This window comes from Danio rerio, chromosome 8 (genome assembly GCF_049306965.1).
Source record: "Danio rerio strain Tuebingen ecotype United States chromosome 8, GRCz12tu, whole genome shotgun sequence".
Taxonomy (NCBI): domain Eukaryota; kingdom Metazoa; phylum Chordata; class Actinopteri; order Cypriniformes; family Danionidae; genus Danio; species Danio rerio.
In genome coordinates, this window is record NC_133183.1 from 28,307,501 (window position 1) to 28,327,386 (window position 19,886).

A 19,886-nucleotide genomic window follows, 5' to 3' on the forward strand; every position below is an offset into this window, starting at 1 on the left:
TAGTTGCTCACTTTATCTTCAACAGGTCAAAACTAATGGTGGATGTCTGCTTCTCACTCAGGGCTGTCTATGCTAATGAGGGAGAGATTGTCAATAATGGGTGGGGCTTTCCCCTGCTGATGACATATACAATGGGAGAATGTCAGTCAAAGTGTTTCTACAGTCTGTTTTTATCAAGTGTGATTATAAAATATAGAATTAATTAATGAATTTATCATTGGAGGCTGGCTATTTTCACACACTGTTGCCAAACAACTGTGCTTAAACCCCTTATAAAAGTGATTTTTGAATATTAGGTCTGCTTTAAAGGAAGAGTTAAACATTGTTTACTTGCCTTCACGTCATTCCAGACTTGTCTGAAATTGTTTTATTTTAGGCGAGGTCACCAGCGGATGCCCGTCCCCCTGTCTCAAGCAGAACGTTGCCATGGGCTATGTGGAAACCGCCTTCAGTAAAGCGGGCACATCGATCCAGGTAGAAGTGAGGAAGAAAGCAGTGCCGGCAGTGGTCAGCAAGATGCCATTCGTTCCCACCAAGTACTACATGGGATAGTAGATCAACTGCTCACAAAGCAGTCTGTGTTTATGAGAGGGTCTGCTATAGACGAGGTCATTGCCACTGGAATAAAGACCAACAGTAGAGGTTATGAGACACATGTCAACAATGAGCATTCCATAATGCCAACTTACACAATATTTCTGTGTGTAATTGTATGTAAAATACATTCCAGCACATTATTGTGTAATACTTACACAGAAATGATGACCACTTCACTAGAGGTTTGAATCAAGTTTAGGATATAAGGAAGCAACACTGCTGTTTATTGTGCGTATGCGTGTGTATGTGTCTAACATAAAGCACTTAAAATGTTAGTTTGGGTGTGGGAAGCTGACATCTGTTTTAAAGATTCCTGAGTAACATTCCTTTAAAAAAGTCTAGTTGGTTTATGCCAATGTACTGCATTACTGTCTGAAATGTTTGTGTAATTGACAATATTAAGATAATTAACAACTCTAATGGGATTGACATAAATTGTGTAGGAAAGTGCCTAATTTCTCAAGAGTAGTTAATCATCATGCTGTAGTAATTAATAACTTTAGACCACAACACTGTGAAGCCTTTCTGTCTGAAAGAACAGTCCTATTTGTGTGTCATTTTTGGGAAGTGATTAAATCATTACATTTTATACAATTTTAATATTATACACCTTTTTCTGTTAACATTTTATACACCTTTACGTGATTGGTGTGGTGGTGGATCACTAAAATGTCACTCAGGGTTACCATAGTTTATATACCAAAACTCAGATTCTCTGGGTGTACTTTATTTGCTGGGTAAAGCATGTTTAAATAAAATGTTAATATTTGTTTATGATGTATAATGGTATGATATCATGTCATCATCATCATACTACTACTAATGATAATAATAATAACCTTTGTATAACCAGGTAAGTCAATTGAGAACCAATTCTCATTTACAATGACGACATGGCCAAGAGGCAATATAAAAAGCAGATATGAAGCAGCAGGGACACAATACAATAACAATTTCACAAATGCAGATAATAACATATAAAGCAAGGAAAGACTAAAACAAGCACAGTGATCTTGTACTATTGACTGGATTGAATTTTTAAAGGTTGATAGTGGAATAAAAGTGTTGAGGTTTTTTCAAGTACCAGCAGCAGAAAACTGAAAAGAGTAACAACCAAATGAAGCACAAACTTTAGGTATACAAACGTTAATAAATCTACTAGTGTGCAGATTTCGACATGTCTTCTGAATGTTAATGACTGTAAATATGGTGAAGTTTTCCCAGTGATAGTTTTGTAAATGAACAGAAACCGACAGATTTGTTGACGTGATTGAAGAGAAGGCCAATTCAATAAAAGATACAGTTGACAGTGCATTCAGACTTTAACATCCACTTTGTGAAGGTTTGAAATCATATTATGAGGTATGATGATATGTTATCGAAATTTTAAATAATATATTTAGAGCACTTCAATTTTCAAAATGTTATTTAGGGTTATTCCATAATTTCCCTTTATAACTTTAAAGTTAAAATATTTGTATATGTTGTATAAACAATTCATATGTCTAAAATAACACATGGCAATATTATTATTTTGACTTTTTCATTTTATGCTCTGACTATTTCTAAATGACATTCTAGTTGTTTCCATAAGTGTATATTTAACATTAAGCAGCAGTAAACAATATGATTTTAACCTGACTGCAGATATGTTTCTGGACTGTATAAACCATACATGCATAGTATACAGTAGGTTGAGCAGGCAGTTATTATAGTTATCCTATTTAAAATACATAAGATTTATGTTGAGTTAACATAAACATAGGTATTGATAAACTTGTTTTAAAGAGCGGGTTTAATGGCCGGTGTGCCATAAAGGCCACGTGAACCAAAAGTTAGTCACACTCCGTGAGAATTACATGCAGCAATAAAACCGTAAATATAAAAGTACACAAACAATTATGACTGGCGTCCTTATTGTTTTTAAACAGAAAAAGTTCTTAAAGTTGTAACTTTTTCTGCAGACTGTGCAAACCAAACATTTCTGAATGGCTATGGGAATTGTAGTTGTCATTTTTTATCTGTCGCACATGCCACAAGCAGAATTCCCTAGTAGGAAACTGCATTACCCACAATGCATGCTGTTGTGTGAGACGTAGAGGAGGAGCGTGCCGGGTCTGCAAGCCGTTACCGATGGGAAGATGGTGGAATCTGGAGCAGCAACGTGCACGATACTCCGTCCCAAACATTTCCAAAAACATTTACCATCTCAACCTGGCATTAGACATCGGTTACCCGGGGACAACCATAGATAATACATACTAAAACTGAGACGAAACTATAAGTATTTTGATTTCGGTGCGAGACGCACCTTACATATGGTGCCTCAAACGTGGGGGCCAAACTGAACAGATCACAGTATTATTTTGATATTCTGCGAGGGATTTCTCGGCAGGGACTGGTAATAAATTGGTCATCGTCTACAGCGTGTCTCCTTCAGGCGTTGGTGTTTTGGAGCAGCTGTCAAAATGCCACGAAACAAAAAGGGGAAACGCGGAGGGAACAGTTCGAGTAAGGGTGAGTTTACACCTTCCTCTGTCACCAGTGTTATAAGAACTGACCACACGGAAAATATCTTACTGTAGCATTTTTCCCCTGTGAAATTGTCTTAATAATAATAACAAATCTGTTTAATTTCTTCGTGTAATCACACTCTTTACCAAAATGGTGCATTATTTATTCTAAACACTTTAAAATGCATTTAAAATGTGCTATGAGGTACATGCCATATTTGTTTTGGATGACAGCAGGAAACTGAGCATCTTAATTTCTTCACCTTCTCATTTCACTTATAAAATGTTCAAGTTATGTAGCATATATCTAACTCATTGTTATGAATTATGTTTTAAGCTGCAACCATTTAGCACTGTTTACATTTTAACTTCAATCCAAGTGACAGTGTTCTTACTTTCATCATACACTAAATATTTACCAATAAATATCTGATAATTACCTGTGTTTGCCCTTATCTCAGCAGTAAGTATAGAAACAAAGTGATTGACTGTCAGGGTTATTCAGTCTGCAGCCTGACAGGTGAAGCTCATGTCTGCTCGTGTATATTTAGCTCAAGTGTCACGAAAAAGGGCCTTCACGGTCCTCTAACGCGACCTGTAAGGTTTGAGAAGTTTCCTATTAAAATTAAACTATTTGCCTAAACGGTACTATTGGTTTACAGCGAGTTTTTGTGAAGTTCTCTCGCAGCAGAACCGCATCACGTGCTGTTTCGGCGCGCATTCCTCGTGCACGTGCAGCTCCAGTAAAACCAGATCCAGCAGGGCACGGCGATACTAGCGTGGCGCCGCCGGTCAAGCAAGCATGGCAAAAATGGGTCTCCTGACAATTTACCCCTGGCGACTGCTGCAAATTTGTGTTGTCTGTTTAACTACTCTGCTTGATTTTTAAGTTATAACGACGAATTACATCGTTTTTAAATAAATGTAATTAAAACCTAATAAAAAAGAAAAACACTTGCTTAAATGAGCAGTTTTGTAGATTTCTTCACATTTTAGATGTGCAGAGCTTACATGTTGCAGTTTTTGTGTTCACATTTTGTGTTCCTCAGCTCCTTTTTATTGGCAGCATGTCATCTGCAGCTGTGTTGTCAAACCTCAGAAAACTGGTGAGGTGTCTGAGCCAAAGAGAGAAAATGACATATTTCACCCTGGTTCACTTGGCATTGACACTGTCATTTTTTGAGTTGGAATCTGACAATGCGAAATAATGCAAATCTTGGTTTGTTTATGTTCCGTTTTGTGTTAATTATTCTGACGGTATGACAATCTTGACAAAAATATCACGGTATCACTGTATTGTGATAACTGCTCTAAAATATTTTCCTTTTTCTGTCTGGGTAAAAAACAAAAACGTTTTTGCCCTTTGAACACAATAGATTTTATTTTGTGAAAGATATGATATTTTGAACAATAAACTCGTTAGGATAAATAATTCAAATGAATCATTGACTTCTGCTGTCTTTAGTTTCAAAAACACAGATTTCTTTTCAATTTAAAACAGCGTCTTTGGAAATCTTATTTTAGCTGGAGATCAGGCTCGGATTGGCTAATCGGGAGGACCAGTAGAATTCCCGGTTGGCCAGTTTGTTTTTTGGCTGCGGGGGCCAGTGTCCCTAGCTCCAGACTCTTTTGCTCTCAGCAGTCGCACTTTTTTCGTTTATTTATTTATTTGACCACAGCCTCACTCTTTTTACTCATTATTTTGCCGCAGCTCCGCTCTTGATTTATTTTCTCTCAGCCCTGTGTGCATGATGCAGCCTGTAGGTTAACTCAGATGATTCACTTCATTAAGAAAAGCCGTTGTGGTCCAGTGGACAGCACGATGTGTTACGACACCACCTACCTGGGTTCGAACCTCACTTGAGTAATTTATTATTGTTTTTTTTATTATTGTTAAGGTATATAATACTGTTAAGGTTGTTGAAGCAGCTGTTTTTTTTGATAAACACGTGATAGAGCCATTAGAAACTGATTTGGAAGTGACCTTATTTTAATATATTCAGTCGTGAACTGAGGTGTGCTGGTCTGAAGCTTAAAACTCCAGGGCTGAAAAGGAGTCCCACTCCGGCCCTGCTGGAGATACTGCTGTCCTAAAAAATAAACGTAAATAAAAAAAAATCTCACACATACCTTAGGAACGGTATTACAGAAAATTTTGTCTGTTTTAAAACCTTGACTTATCTAAACGCATTATACCTTAAAAACGGTTATTGTCCCATGCCTATGAACCACACAAGAGTTTATTTGTAAGTGGACAAGGGACAACACCTTTATCGATGCACTTGTTTAGTGCTCTCCAAAGTTTGGATGTCAGCGTTCACATGCAAAAACCTAATTTGCCCCTGCTTACCTTATTGCTTTTCTGTGTTTTTATATCAGCTTTTAACATTTTGTTAAAAAATGCTTTTCAATTTTATTCTCCCTACAATGTCAATTACACCCAATCATTTTGAAAGCACACATTTTTTAGCAGTTATTTTTATTTCTAAAGCATATTTTTTAGTAAGTAACGCCACAAAGGCACTTGAATACTGTTTACCACAGATGCTGTTTCATAAATGAAATGAGGGAAAATAGAACTCAATACATCTTGTGGGAACTAATCTCTTATAGAGACATGTGCCGCTATTCAGTAATACAAGTATGATAATGAACATGGATGAAATTTTTGTTTGGACTTCAAAATGCCAATGAAAGTTACTTGTAAAACATTTATTATTATTAATCTTGGCTGATGTTAATTTCTTAATTCATGCCAAATAACTGAGTACATTTACATGAACACCAATAATCCGATTAAGACAATACTCTGATTAAGAGTATCATGTAAACAGCGATTTATTTTGTATTTTATTTTTTGATGGCATTTATCCGATTAAGGTCATAGTTTAACTAAACAGAAATTGAATTAAGACATGTGGAGTATGCTGATTTTATTTACATTATTGAAGTGCAGCACAGACATGTAAACACCTTAATCGAAGTATTACCATCATGAAGGACTTTTCGCTGCATTTTGCAACAGGATAGACTATACACACACGGCTGATTGACACTATTTTCTGCACCTACCAAGTCATAGACGAACAACGGACACCTGAATCGCGAAATGCAGCGAAAATTACTGAATGAAAGTGAAAGTACCAAACTGCAGTTAAAGTCGACAATTTAAAAACTAAACTCCCGAAACTGGAAGAAATGTGGATGGCATAGTGACACAATGATGTTAATTCAATCATGTGCTATAACATGTAAAATGAGATCATGAGAGGAACATTCAAAAAGCAACTCATGTAAACACCTTAATCATATTATTATCTTATTCAGATAAAGGCAAATTATTTGATTACTGATCTCCTTGTAAACGTTGTAAGTCATAGCGCTAATGACTAATTCAGCTACAATATTTTCCACCTAACATTAAGAAAACAAATGTAATAATGTGTGATTTAACAAATGTAAGTTTTTGTTATTATTATACATGTTAAACAACCTATTATTTGCAGCATATGTCAATATCTCGATTATCCCACTTAAAATGACTAAAACGTCAGTGATTGTTGCAACAGGGAAGTTTGATGCCATCATATGCCACGTGTTTTTGATGTCACGACTCATGACTGTAGAGCTCTATTCTTGTTGACTGGCTTTGTTCTCCTGTTAAAGATGAAATGTTTTGCTGATCTGCGAGTTTAATCAGTCTCTTCCTCTTGTTCACTGTGAGCAGGCTCACTTCGACAGGAAGTGCTTCAGCTGCAGTTGTCAAAAACTGCGCTGTCACGTACAGGTAGTGTGATGAGATCTTAATTCTGACCTCATGCCGCTCACTCACCCCATTAATTTTCAACAGGCTGCATGTGAATATCCATTCATGTGTATTTTTTTACATCATCTCTCATTTATCTAATGCCTTTCAAAATCTCGAGAACCTAAATTCCCCATAAGCATCTTACTAGTCATTTCTGCTTTCTTTTGAAATCAGCAGGCCAGTGTTTCTTATGCTTTTTGGTCTGATGTTCAGCCATCACACCATCAGTAAAAGCTAACAACCTTTTTATTGGTACCACAGCAGAAATGTGTTCTTTTTAGCTCTTAAGAAGTCATTTATCATCTTTAGAGCCTGTTGTTGTCTCTCAAAGTCTTAACAATGGCTTCTTCTCTACGATGGCAGTAGGACTCAAACAAAGGAAGTCATTTGCACTTCACTAATTGATGACGCTTCTGGAAAGTTCTGGAAATGTTTGGAACTCATGTAAAAATATTTAATATGGCTGTGTAACTGTTCTGATTCGCATCAAAATGACTCCTTGAAGTCAGAGGCCATTTTGAATTTTCTTACATTTTTCCATTAACTCTCAACTTGTCCAAACTCCTCCTCCACACAGCATCCATTTTTTTGCTAATGCATGTCTTAATAGTACAGTTATGCCATGTTCAGACTGCATGATTTTCGAAGTAATCGCGTTACAGATGTTTTATTACTGCATGACTATCTGGGCTTTTTTGTCGCTGCTTTCTTTACACTGCAATATGGATCGGCGACAGGGGGGTTCACATTGCATGACTTTACAATATAAAGAATCGCTGACAACTTCGTCCCAACTACGTCTCAACCAAAATTACATAGTATATCTTTTGTTATTAACTACATGATGAGAACGAAGCCTTTAATGGCGTAGAACATGTGCATATTTGCTCACCTGGGTTTGAAGGGAATTAGCCATTTCTCCTCAACTTTCTTTTATGACCCAGTTGTGATATTGCTCTCATGATAAGTCAAACTGACACATGTCCTCCGGCCAAATTTCCTCTAGTTTTTCCTCCATTACTTGGGTCCAAATAAACTTAAAATGAGTGCTTTAATTTTCCCCGATCCTCCTCCCGCTGGCCTGCAGGTGCTGGTACCCACACTTATGAATGCTGCTCTCTCATTGGCTGTAGGCAATCAGCGATGTTATTTTTAGTCAACTCATTTCACATCACACGACATGATTTGAATCCCAGACAGCTCCAGATATTTAGCATGCCAAATATCTCACAGGCATCGGCAACTCATCGGCGATTCTCTCAGATTGCGTTTTTGATAGTTCACACTGTGTGATTGTTACTCGCGTAAATGAGCAACGATTTGCCTGTGATTTTAAGCATTTGTCAGCGTTTTCTCAACCTGTCAGCGAGTAAAAATCTAGGCTAAAATCATGCAATCTGAACTCGGCATTAAACTGCTATTTCTAAGTCTTTTGTGATGTCACATTTATATTGATGATGTGTGTTTGTTTGTTTTTTTACTGTGGCTGTGTTTTAGTATTTTGAGGCTTTTAATATGTTTATTGTAAATGTGTTGTTCTAATATCTCAATATCAGTGAATAGGTTGACTGCGGGAAAGGGTGAACCCTGAGAATGTATTTGCATGCAGTTGACAAACAGTCGCAGCCAAATTAAACTTTAGTGACAAGGCAGCATTGGCCTGATTGGGCCAGTAACGATCCTGTCTACTATACCAAGCGTCTTGCATGCTGGCCCCGGGACATTGGGCAGTCCTTTTTGTCGAGCCATGATATATATTCTGTAATGTACAGGATATTTCAAAGTTTATTGACCTCTAAGTCAAAATATTGAATTTTTTAAAAGTTAGTTTTTCCAGATAATTCCCAGACCCCTTCAGAATTTATTAAAATATAAAAAAACTATTTTAATTGAGGTGTTATTTTACATCATTGTTTGTGTTGTGTTTGTGGTCATCTAAGAACTGCAGTCTTGGTTCCTAATCAACAATTCTTACAGACCCTAAAATTTAGCATATACATTAAGCAGACAAAAACTACAAATTAATAATCTCCTTACTAAAATCCTCCTAACGAAATCAAACTTATCAAGTTAGATCATAATGAATTCCAAATAACACATTGAAGTGGTTTAACTGAGTCTTTTCAATAGTTTGAACTGCATGACCTACCTTTAAAAGATTAGCCTGATCATTAAAGAGATCTGATTGACTAGATTCATGGTCCAGAGAGGATCAGTGATTGATTTTAGGAGGATTTAAAGGAGTCCCTGTGGATATTTCTTTACTTGCCTGCATGGATTTAATGATAAAGGCTATTCACTCCATTTTAGTAAATAATTAAACATGCTCTTTACAAATCCTCATCTTTCTTTAACCCATTCATGCTATTAACTAAAGGTCTACTGGTGGCCTGGGGTTAACAGGTGGGCAATCATGTGTGTTTGCAGAAGGCCACATTGCACTTTAACCTGAATCAGAGGTTGTTTCTGGGATGTGGGTTTGTAGTGTGTGTGGAGATATATATTATGTATATATGAGAGTTGAGGCAATTGGGATGTTAGTTCCATTATTAAAGTTTATTGTAAAGTCAATTGGAGACACTGTAAACTACTAAACTGAAGGGCACAGACTGGTTTTTCACTCCTCCAGGGATGTTTTTTTTTTGCACTGAAGTGAATCAGATGGCAGATAAAAACAGGTATTAGATACATAAGTTTGTGGACAGATTAAACACACATTATTACTCTGCTTATTATTACTCTGAGTCTCTGACACATCCATATGTTTGCCTAACTATGACTAACAGTCATTTCTCCCTCATTTATTTACAATATTAGACTAATGTGTTGTTCATCTCTTCATCTGGTCTCTTCTGTCTGTTTTAGGGAGGAACGGGGTGAGAGGCGAGACTGGTGTGAGTGATGATGATTTGGCATCTGATGTTCTCAGTCACTATAGCAGTGCCAGTGAAAGTGCGTCAGTTATAGAAGAGGGCGCAGGTACACAAAGAAGTTTATTAGCAAAAATCTAAAAATAATAATAATTGAATCAAATGTTGAAAACTAACAAACTGTGCTGTACAGGTGAGGTGGTTGATGAACAAACTGCTCAGGAAGAAACAGAAGACAAACTGAAGCAATGCATTGACAATCTTATGGACAAAAGGTATTATTATTATGCTCAACAGTTGGCAGAGTTGAAGAAAACCAGATAATATTTGCAACCTTGTCTTTCTTTGTGTGTGTGTGTGTGTGTGTGTGTGTGTGTGTGTGTGTGTGTGTGTGTGTGTGTGTGTGTGTGTGTGTGTGTGTGTGTGTGTGTGTGTGTTTCAGTGCCAAGACCCGTCTGGCTGCATTAGAAAGTCTGCGCATGGCGTTTTCCTCTAGGGTTCTGTATGAGTTCCTCTTAGAGAGACGTTACACCATCAGTGACTGTCTAGAGAGGAGCTTGAAGAAAGGTGGGATTATTAATTTGTTATTATTCTTATGCAAATGAGCTATATATGATTATGTAAAAGAATTTAAGTACAAACACTTTTGAATATAGAAAATATTTTTAATATTTACCTTTGTGCTTGCTATTGTATGTTACTTTTATTCACAAAATGTAAGTATTCATATCAGGGGTCTCAAACTGAGAGCTCGCAGGCCATTTGCGGAGACCCCCCTCCAGCCCACAACTGACGTCAAAAATATTTTTGATTCCGCCCAACAAAACATATTTTTAATTCACTATCATTGTTGTGTAGTCGCATAAACACCTGTGTATTTGACGCCCCACTTACTGAATATTTAAAGTACTATACTATATATTAGGGTTACTTTTGGTTTCTCTCAGTGTGTGGTTGCACATGCAGATTATTTCTGGGGCTAATTTAAACAATGAAATATCTGTCCGTATTTTTGTAAATATTCAAGGTTCATTTGATTATAACCAATTTTATACTACCTGTATTTTGTTGTACAAACACTTTTTCATGGCTTATCATGTTATGCTGGTGGTGTAAATTTGATCATATATGATATTTGATTCAAATTGTCTCATTAATAGTTTTTTTAAATATGAATATTAACATTTTTACAAAAAATGTGCATTAATAAAATTGTACTGCTGATTGAATTGAACATGTTAAAAAATAAGAGTGAATACTTGCATACTTTTCCAATTTTTGATGTAGTTTTGCAAGAACAATTGCCAGTAAAGTCAATGAAGTTACCCAAACTGTTTTCTGCCATCTTACACTATGTTAAACTTTTGGTTAAGCAACAATTGATTAAGACATAATAATAATAATAATTATTATTATTATGCCCATTATTATTAAAGTGTAGAATTTTCATAGCGATTTGGACTGCCCTGTCAATATGTACAACAAGAAAAAAGGGAGCTTTTATACTCTGGGAAGAATGTCTGAGTACATCAATTACATAAGGTTTCCACTTTTTTCTTGTTCTTGACCGTTAAGAGGGCCCTCATATGAATTGTCTGTAAGGGTTGATCCGTGATCTGTACGGATCACAACACACTGTTCAGAATGCATGTGACCTGTGGATTAATAACTTTTTTTTAAACTTGTTGGATTAAACTACGTTTATAACATTTGCAGAGAGATGGTCTCTCACATCTTTTAAATCCTGTGTATGAAAGCATTTTGGATTCCCTGTAAAATTTAATGATGACAGAAAAAGATGTGGTGGGACCTAAATGCTTTCTTAGGTTATAAATTAAAGGTGTTTTCTTTCACTGGTTGTGTAGCCTGCATTAATGCATTCAGTGCAAAGCTGCACAATTAAACTTTAAAATATCATGATCTTAATTCAAACCTTAGCAACATAAATAATAAATCATAAGGGTTTGCATATTGTAAATATATTAACCTTTGACTTTGCCCATCCTGTATTCATAAGATGAAAGCATAATTTAATGTTTTTGGGTCATGAAAAAGTGAAATTAGTTGTGTATTTTTTCATCATAATTATTTTCAGTGTAAAATCTTTTGTAGTACTGATGTGTTGTTATTGTACAAGTATCTGTGGGTTCATTTGCACAAATGAATTGTTGAATTGTTCAGTAAAATGTCCTTCTCTGTAGGTGGAGGAGAGGAGCAGGCTGCTGCTGCTACAGTTTTCGCTCTGTTGTGTTTGCAGCTTGGGGGCGGAGTCGAAGGGGAGGAGGGCTTTAAAATGCTCCGCCCTGTCCTTAGCACCATTCTGATTGACAGCTGTGCCAGCCTGGCAGCACGGCAGAGTGTGAGTGATGCCTTCAGTTATGTTGTTAACACTGGCCTCTAAAATGTTATTGTTTTCTTAATTCTCAAACTTTTTTCCTCAGTGTGCTCGGGCTCTAGGCATGTGCTGCTATGTGTCTGCCTCGGATGATGCAGAGGTAAGAACTGCTCTTATAAAATGCTTATGAATTGGGTTGAGTGATATGACACAGTACCATTTCTGTAAAATTATATATTTAAATGTATATTGGCCATATGTAATGGACTTGGTAATTTACTGTGATAATATTTCATGCTATTTAGAACTTTTGGGCAAATGTTTGATTAATGTAGAAATAAAAATAAAATAAGTATTACTAAAATATAAAACACTTTCAAATATGAATGATTACAGGTCCAACATAAGCGAGCATTAAAATAATTGCAAAATGTAAACGATGTACTTTCAAGATTTCAACTTTCTCACAATAATGTTATTCATTATTTTTTGTATTCCTGTAAGGGTGTGTAATATTGCGCTCATGTATGTCAAAGAAGTATTACAAATAGTATCACAAAATAAACAAGTATAATATTGCACAGCTCAATGTTTGAATATTTATAGATTTGCAAATTTGAACTACTGTCATCTGTCTTTGTCAGGATCTGCTGAAATCTCTTGGACACTTGGAGAGTGTGTTTGTGGGTGCGTATCCTCTAGGCGATGGCTCTCTGCCCTCTGTCAAAGCCGGGACCCCTGCTCTCCACAGCGCTGCCCTACAGGCTTGGGCTCTGCTCTGCACCCTCTGTCCTGCATCACACATCAACACCATTCTCAACCAGTGAGTATGCACCTGTCCATAGATTTATTCAGTAAGCTTAAATACCATGACACAATAAGCTGAAATCTAAGCTTCAGCTGTAATGAAAAATTCCTGTCTTGTCAAGTCGCCTGCATCGGGGCCAAAAAGTTGCTTAAACACACCACAATGTGCACCCTATGCACCCAAGTTTCGTATTTACTGCATTTGAAGTTTGGTGACATGCGAAATCGCATCATGTAACTTTGTTAGATTAATAGATCAAAACGTTACCTCTCTACAGAAATTTAAAATCTATACCAATCACTGGCTTTTATCAATGTCTAACAATAGTGTTTAATCCCACCCCTTTTCGCAGCGCAATACAACATAATATTGCAAACACAATCTAGTGTGACCATGGCATAAGTGTGTTGAAGCACGAACTGAGTTTAACACCCCTGCCTTAGTGCTATTACAACAACCAAGAGAGAGAACAGCAGCTTTTACCTGCCGGTGTATCAATTAATAAAAATTTTTTTTTTTTTAATTATTTTAACCTATTAAAAAGAAAGTGTTATCATGTTAAAGGTGATAAATGCTAAAACATTTCAAATATATTTGTTACTACACTGAGGGCTAGAAGTTACCTTTTCAAATGTCTCAAAAGGTCAAAAAGCCACCAATCAGAGTTAAAAGGGGCACTTAGATGGTTGCTGGTTGTCTTTTTTAGTAATAATTGAATTTCCTGTGAAATGTTGTTGCGAGTAGCATGGTGGCTCAGTGGTTAGCACTGTCACCTCACAGCAAGAAGTTCACTGGTTCGAGCCCTGGCTGGCCACTTGGCATTTCGGTGTGGATTTGCATGTTATCCCTGTGTTTGTTGGGGTTTCTTCCAGGTGCTCTGGTTTCCCCCACAGTTCAAAGACATGCGGTACAGGTAAATTGGGTAAGCTAAATTGTATGCAGTGCATGTGTGTGATTCCCAATACTGGGTTGCAGCTGAAAGGGCATTCGCTGCATAAAACACATGCTGGAATAGTTGGTGGTTCATTCCGCTGTGACAACCTCTGAAGTAGAGACTTAGCTAAAGGAAAATAAATGAATGAATGTTGTTTTGCAGGACATCAATATAAAGCTTATCTATAATCCAAGCCAGCATGAATAATGAAGATAAAGCGATAATGCTTCAGTGTGTTTTATTTAACATTTTAACAACAAGCGATATGACAACACCCAGATAGAATATACATAGACAAACAAGCCTGTAACATGATCTTTATCTGTTTTTCAGCCACTTACCTCGTCTGCATGCATGTTTAGAAAGCAGTGAGGTAAACTTCAGGATTGCTGTGGGAGAGACCATCGCTCTGCTGTATGAACTGGGCCGAGACATTGATCAGGTTTGTATAGAGAACGGGAGTCTGTATAAAATGCGATATGATCATTTAAATGATGTGCGCATCTGTTTCATTTTTATTTCCGAGTGCGGCTCATGACCTTCGTCACTGTGAGAGAGAAAAAAACACACACACGTGCAAATCATACTCCCAGAGTCCCCTCACAGCTATCAAACGATCACTCTGTGCAACAAGGTGAACGTTATTTACAACTTTATTACCTGTTATTCACAGCCTATGCAGGCTCTGTTCACTGAAGTAGTCATCAGACGGCCACGCGCGCGTCCTCTCGGTAGTAAACAAACAGTGAATCGGCTCACGTGCGATTTTGCATCCGTGAACATTAGACAGAAATTATTTTTGGCACAAATATACCCTATAAAATACAGTATGTGACACTTTTAACACCATTTGGAGGTGTACATGTTGCTGTGAAGACTTGTACATTCACCTTTACACTTTTTTCCTGACCTTGAAAATATAATTGGCTGAATCGTAGGGAAGCGTTTAGGATAAAATCGAGATCGTGATCTTTTTTCGATTAATCGTGCAGCCCTAAACACTACATTAAAAAGCTGATTAATACTGTCTCTGTTGTTTTTAGTGGTAGTAATAGATAGGGCTTTGCAATATGGACAAAAGAAACTGATCATGATTTTTTTTTAACAACATTGCGATTAATCACGATTTTGACACACAGATGTTTTACCTGTGAGACCTGTAACATGTCTCTAAAATGGACATAAGGCAAAAAAATAAAAATCACATAGTAAAGGTGTAACTGTGTTTGTGTTAGAAAATGTTTCTATAACAGTCGAACTCAAGGCTCTGATTCTTTTCTTTGTCCACAGATTTTTTTTCACCATGCATAGACCTCTTTGTGACGCTTCCATGAAATGCTATGCTGTTTACATGCCACATCTTTGCACGCACAAGTTTATTATTTCCAATGGAGGCACATGGCTTGCACATGCATATTGGGAGCGACATGTGCACGTACTCCAGGTGCACCTTGTTGAAAACATCAAAAACATCAATGGTTGCCTACCCATGACAAAGGAGCACAAAGCACGTTAAAAATGCTAAAAGCAGCAATGCACCTTTCGCTTTACACGCACTTTTTAGGCATGATATGTAACTGACAGGTGATTAAAATTATCTAGTTCTGCATCAGCCTTCCTGCATGCCAGGGCTATTCAATTGGCGGCCCGCGGGCCGAACCAGGCCGCCAAGGCAATTTGTTCCAGCCCTCCAAATAGTGCAACCAAGACATAAAAAATCTATTTAATTCAGTGGAAAAACAGTCGCTATATTTATGAAGTGACGTGCATCAGTCAATACAGCATGAGATGCAGAAGCTGTGCAAAGCGTGAAGGCTGATTTATACTTCTGCGTCAAACACCGGCGTATGCTACGGTGCTGACGCATAGCCCTTCGCCGTGGCCATCGGCGTCACTGACGTGCACCTCTCAAAAAATGTAACTACACGTCGCAACGACGCGTAGCGTAAGCTCTGTGATTGGTCGGCTTGGTAGCGCTGACGAGACCGAGAGCCGCGCGAATGGCGCGAGCGATTGTTTACAAGTGTGGAGTACCGTGAAGGAGCTCCGGATGGAAAGTTTTGTTTTGTGTTTACCTCATAGTTAAAGTTGTTGCACGTCCGCCGGTTCCTGCCTCAAAATGAGTGAGTTTGAGCCACTTGCACATCCAGGAAGTGTTCAGGAAAAGAAAAAAAGGAGCGAAGAAACTCGACACAGAGGAACATTTACACCTCACTGCCAACTAGCGTTTCGGAAGTGTTAATGCAGACCAACAGACAGCGCGCAGAAGTATAAATGCACAGCCACACGCGTTGCATGCGCCGTTGGTTACGCCGGTCACCTGACGCAGAAGTATAAATCAGGCTTGAGTCACCATAAGCGAGTGGCGCGAGCAGGGGGTGCAATGATTAGCCGATTTCACTATTAACTGCGCTTTAATTTGTCACAGTTAATCAGTCGTAAAGGCTTCTCAACGCCGCAAAGCAGCGGCCATTCCCACGTCCCGTCTTTTCCGCTTGCAAGTTTGTTATTTCTAATGTAAGAACATATGACAATATGCGCACACAAGCTGAGCAACGCGCTTGCGTCTTTCCCGGCGCACACAATAAAAAGCATCTCACAGTGAGAGTTGTCCGTCCTTTTCAGTGCAAAGTAAACAATAAAGTTGGATTAATTATTATTAAAATGATTATGTATGTATGAACGCAGATGGCAACAACAGGTAATCTAAATAGCTACGTACCTAATATAAAGCTTGAATTTACATTAGACATGATAACCATGAACGCATGATTATTCTTCAGACTACATAATCATACAACCAAAATCTATAATTGTTGCATCCCTGATTGTAATGCAGTTTGAAAAGTAACATATGAATGTGCCTGAATGTAGAAGAAGCCTACTTCAGCAATGCACTGCTTTTGTTGTGCTCTGAAATACAACATTTGATTATGTTTGTAAAAAAGAAAGTCTATTGTACACTGCACTGATGTAGTTTCAAAATACAATATATTCACATTTTAATGTAGAAAAACCCAATTTGGGTGTCTTAAGGAGGAAAAAAACAGCATATGGGCTCTTATATGCAGTTTTGTTATCACTCGTATAGCAAGTCATATCTCTACGGGCCTTCGTTTGGGATGCTTTTCATAAACCGGCCCCCGTGACAAACTACTTGAATAGCCCTTCTGTATGCTAAGTAAGCCCCCACACCACAGATGTTGAGTTTTTGGGCACCAAGTTCTACTGTGCTGATCCCTGTTTATGCAGGCTATTTATCATTAAGCTCAGTCTCCTGTTCTTACGCTCTGTTTAGGCACGCTGCATTATGAACGCGTAAAAAATTGTACTGTTATGCAATTTTGATACGATTTAAATTAATAGCTTAGCCCTATTAATATATACTTATTCTCTTTGTTGGTAAATTTTGAGTGTCAGGACTCTTTCAGCATGTTGACTGTGTATATGATGTGTTGTGTTTCAGGAGTTCGAGTATGAAGACTGTGATGCATTGTGCGATAGTCTGAAGAGTCTGGCGACTGACGGAAACAAACATCGTGCTAAAAATGACCGCAGGAAACAGCGCTCCATCTTCAGAGAAGTGCTGCACTACATTGAGGTAAATCAGAGCTTTTTATTGTTGTTTTTTTTAATCGTATCTTCAATTTCAAAAAGAAAAAGCATTTTAAAGCAAGATTGTATACTTTGTCAAAGTTGAACTGATCCTGAACCGTACTAGATGAGTATGAAATTGATATATAATACATATTTGTCTTTCAGAATGAAGATTTCACAGATGAGAAGATCCAGTTTGGGATTGAGGTCATCTATATTGATGGCTGGATGCGCCGTAGGATTTATGATGCCTTCAAGGAGGTGCTTGAGTCTGGAGTCAGACACCACCTACAGGTGAGGAGGACCAGTTGCTTGTTACTGTTGACAACACACTTCCAAACAAAGGTGTTCTTTCTGCCACTGTCAATGGATGACATCTGTGTGACAGCTAAAGTAAATAAAAAAATCTGGCTTACTGTGTGTTCACATTTTTGAAGGCAAGAGCGTTAAAATTCACTCTGGCTGCCCTGACAACATCACTGTCTGCCTTTTACAGTGCCCCTACGAAAGCATCAAAATTCACTACATTGATCTTGTATTTAAAGTGGCTGTTGCAGCATATCAGCAGATCAGTTTTATTTCCGCACAAAAACGTGCTTTCTAGCTGGAAAATGTTGCGCATCTTATAAGAAATTAACTACAAGGGAGGATAAAGTTATTGCATGTGGTGTGGCTTTGCTTCACCTATCCAGTATGTCCATATGTATGAAATATTCTGAAGTAGCAATATTGTTTTTTACTGTCAGTATAGTCAACATGCGATTCCTGCTTCTTACAAAAATATATAACATTAACACACATCAGTAACTCCATCAGTGTAATCAAACAGGGACATGTGGTAAATAATTGAAATCCAGCTACGGCAATAATCTAATTTTTGGGAACAGTGTGGTCAGAACCCATGTTCACAGGACAGTGTTCTCTGGAATCCTCAAGCAGTGGGTTGTCGCTGAACTGCATCATAGCTCATTGCCGTAGAGTTGAGTTGATTTCAACTCTCCTCGCCCACATCAGCAATGATGAGCCGCGTCACTTTTCGTGTGAATGCACAGAGCCCATACTGATTGGTTAAAAATGTCTAATTAACCCCTGATGCCAATATTAATAACAGCTTCTGGCCATCTATAATTTAGAGTCAGTCTCTTTAGAAACCACTTGGTTGATATGTTTTACTTGGTACTGTTTGTTCTAAAGAGTGTTTTATTTCTGTTTCTGTAGTTTAATCCTTTGCTGAGGGATATTTTTGGCCTTGGACCTCCTCTCATCCTGGATGCATCTGTCAAGGCCAGCAAGATCTCTCGCACCGAGAGGGTAATCTTACATAAAACCCTTGTCATCTGTAAACATAATAAGCCAAGCAGTCATTCTGACATCACAAAGTCAAATTTACAGAATAAATTAATGTTTTGTAGGTGTGTGTTTGCCAAAACACACACTTTTTCATGAATTTAACATCTTTCTGTGCATCTTATTCTAACTGATGTTTGTCTCTTAACAGCACCTGTTTAACTCTGCTGCATTCAAAGCTCGGACTAAATTAAGGAACAAAGTGAGGGACAAACGTGCTGATGTGATGTGAGGATGAAGATGAAACACTGAGAGAGAAACACTACATCCTTAAAATCCCCTCGGCTCACTTGAAAATATAGTTTGATCAACTTCCATGCCAGAGACTTGACCATGGACGTATGTGTCTGCCTGTGTGTGTGTGAAAGGCTGAGCGTGTGCATGTGTGTGTGTGTGTGTGTGTGTATGCGGTGTTGTGTTTTATTTAACATCACAGTGTGTGAACGCTAGGAATCCTTCAATTAAACAGACATAAAATATTCTATCTTCACAACAACCTCTTTTAAGGCTGTATTCAGCCTTTCTGTTTTACCTCCTCGTGAGTTTTTTGGGGAAAATGGAGAATTTTTATCACAGAAATATCAACTTTTTACAGCTCTGCAACAAAGAACGAGGCCAAGAAAAATGAAATCTTTGTAGTTTTTCTATATGCATTTTATAAATGGACTCTACTGATGCACAAGTGGTGATGCAAGAAAATGAAAAGGCATCTCAGACTGCAGGATGGTTTAAGCAGTTTTGTTAAACCTCTTTCACTGCCACTAAAGTAACCATGTTTTACATCATAACTCTACTCATCTGCTGAAAGTCTGCTTTTTATTGGTTCCCAGTATCCTATGGTTCCTTCTTCCTGTACCCACAACCCTGTGCTTATTTCTGCCTATTTAGATCATGCTTCAACATTTGCTATTTGTTTGAATTTCTTTATGAAAAATCTTAAACCACCTTGTCATGACTTTTCTCTAAGGTGAAAGTACTGTATTTAAAAAGCAAGGTTTTGAATGAGAAAACAATAAATTATGTAATAATTCTTCACAGTGTTGGAAGTTTTTTTATTTTTTAATCAAGACAAATGGA

The 19,886-nt window shown here is 37.5% G+C and overlaps 2 protein-coding genes across 8 annotated transcripts in view; both read left to right on the top strand.

The window, feature by feature from the left end:
- amt (aminomethyltransferase) overlaps positions 1–1,909 on the top strand; it is a 13,050-nt gene extending 11,141 nt beyond the window's left edge. For 2 of the 3 annotated variants that reach the window (XM_073909360.1, XM_073909359.1), the window contains exon 9: positions 377–1,909. In XM_073909360.1, the coding sequence (XP_073765461.1) occupies positions 377–552 (176 nt within the window). In that variant the 3' untranslated portion in view covers positions 553–1,909. 3 annotated transcript variants of the gene reach the window in all.
- Positions 1,910–2,723: 814 nt separating this feature from the next.
- Positions 2,724–19,842, top strand: ifrd2 (interferon-related developmental regulator 2). Of its 5 annotated transcripts, none has more exons than XR_012383678.1 (13): positions 2,724–3,114; positions 6,838–6,897; positions 9,784–9,897; positions 9,982–10,063; positions 10,231–10,355; positions 11,990–12,147; positions 12,230–12,283; positions 12,768–12,946; positions 14,199–15,537; positions 16,510–17,466; positions 17,628–17,756; positions 18,681–18,773; positions 18,961–19,842. XR_012383678.1 is itself a non-coding variant. In XM_005167029.6 (13 exons), exons 1-13 carry the CDS (start codon positions 3,066–3,068, stop codon positions 19,039–19,041), a joined length of 1,368 nt encoding a protein of 455 aa, XP_005167086.1. In that variant the 5' UTR covers positions 2,724–3,065; the 3' UTR covers positions 19,042–19,842.
- Positions 19,843–19,886: the final 44 nt, after the last annotated feature.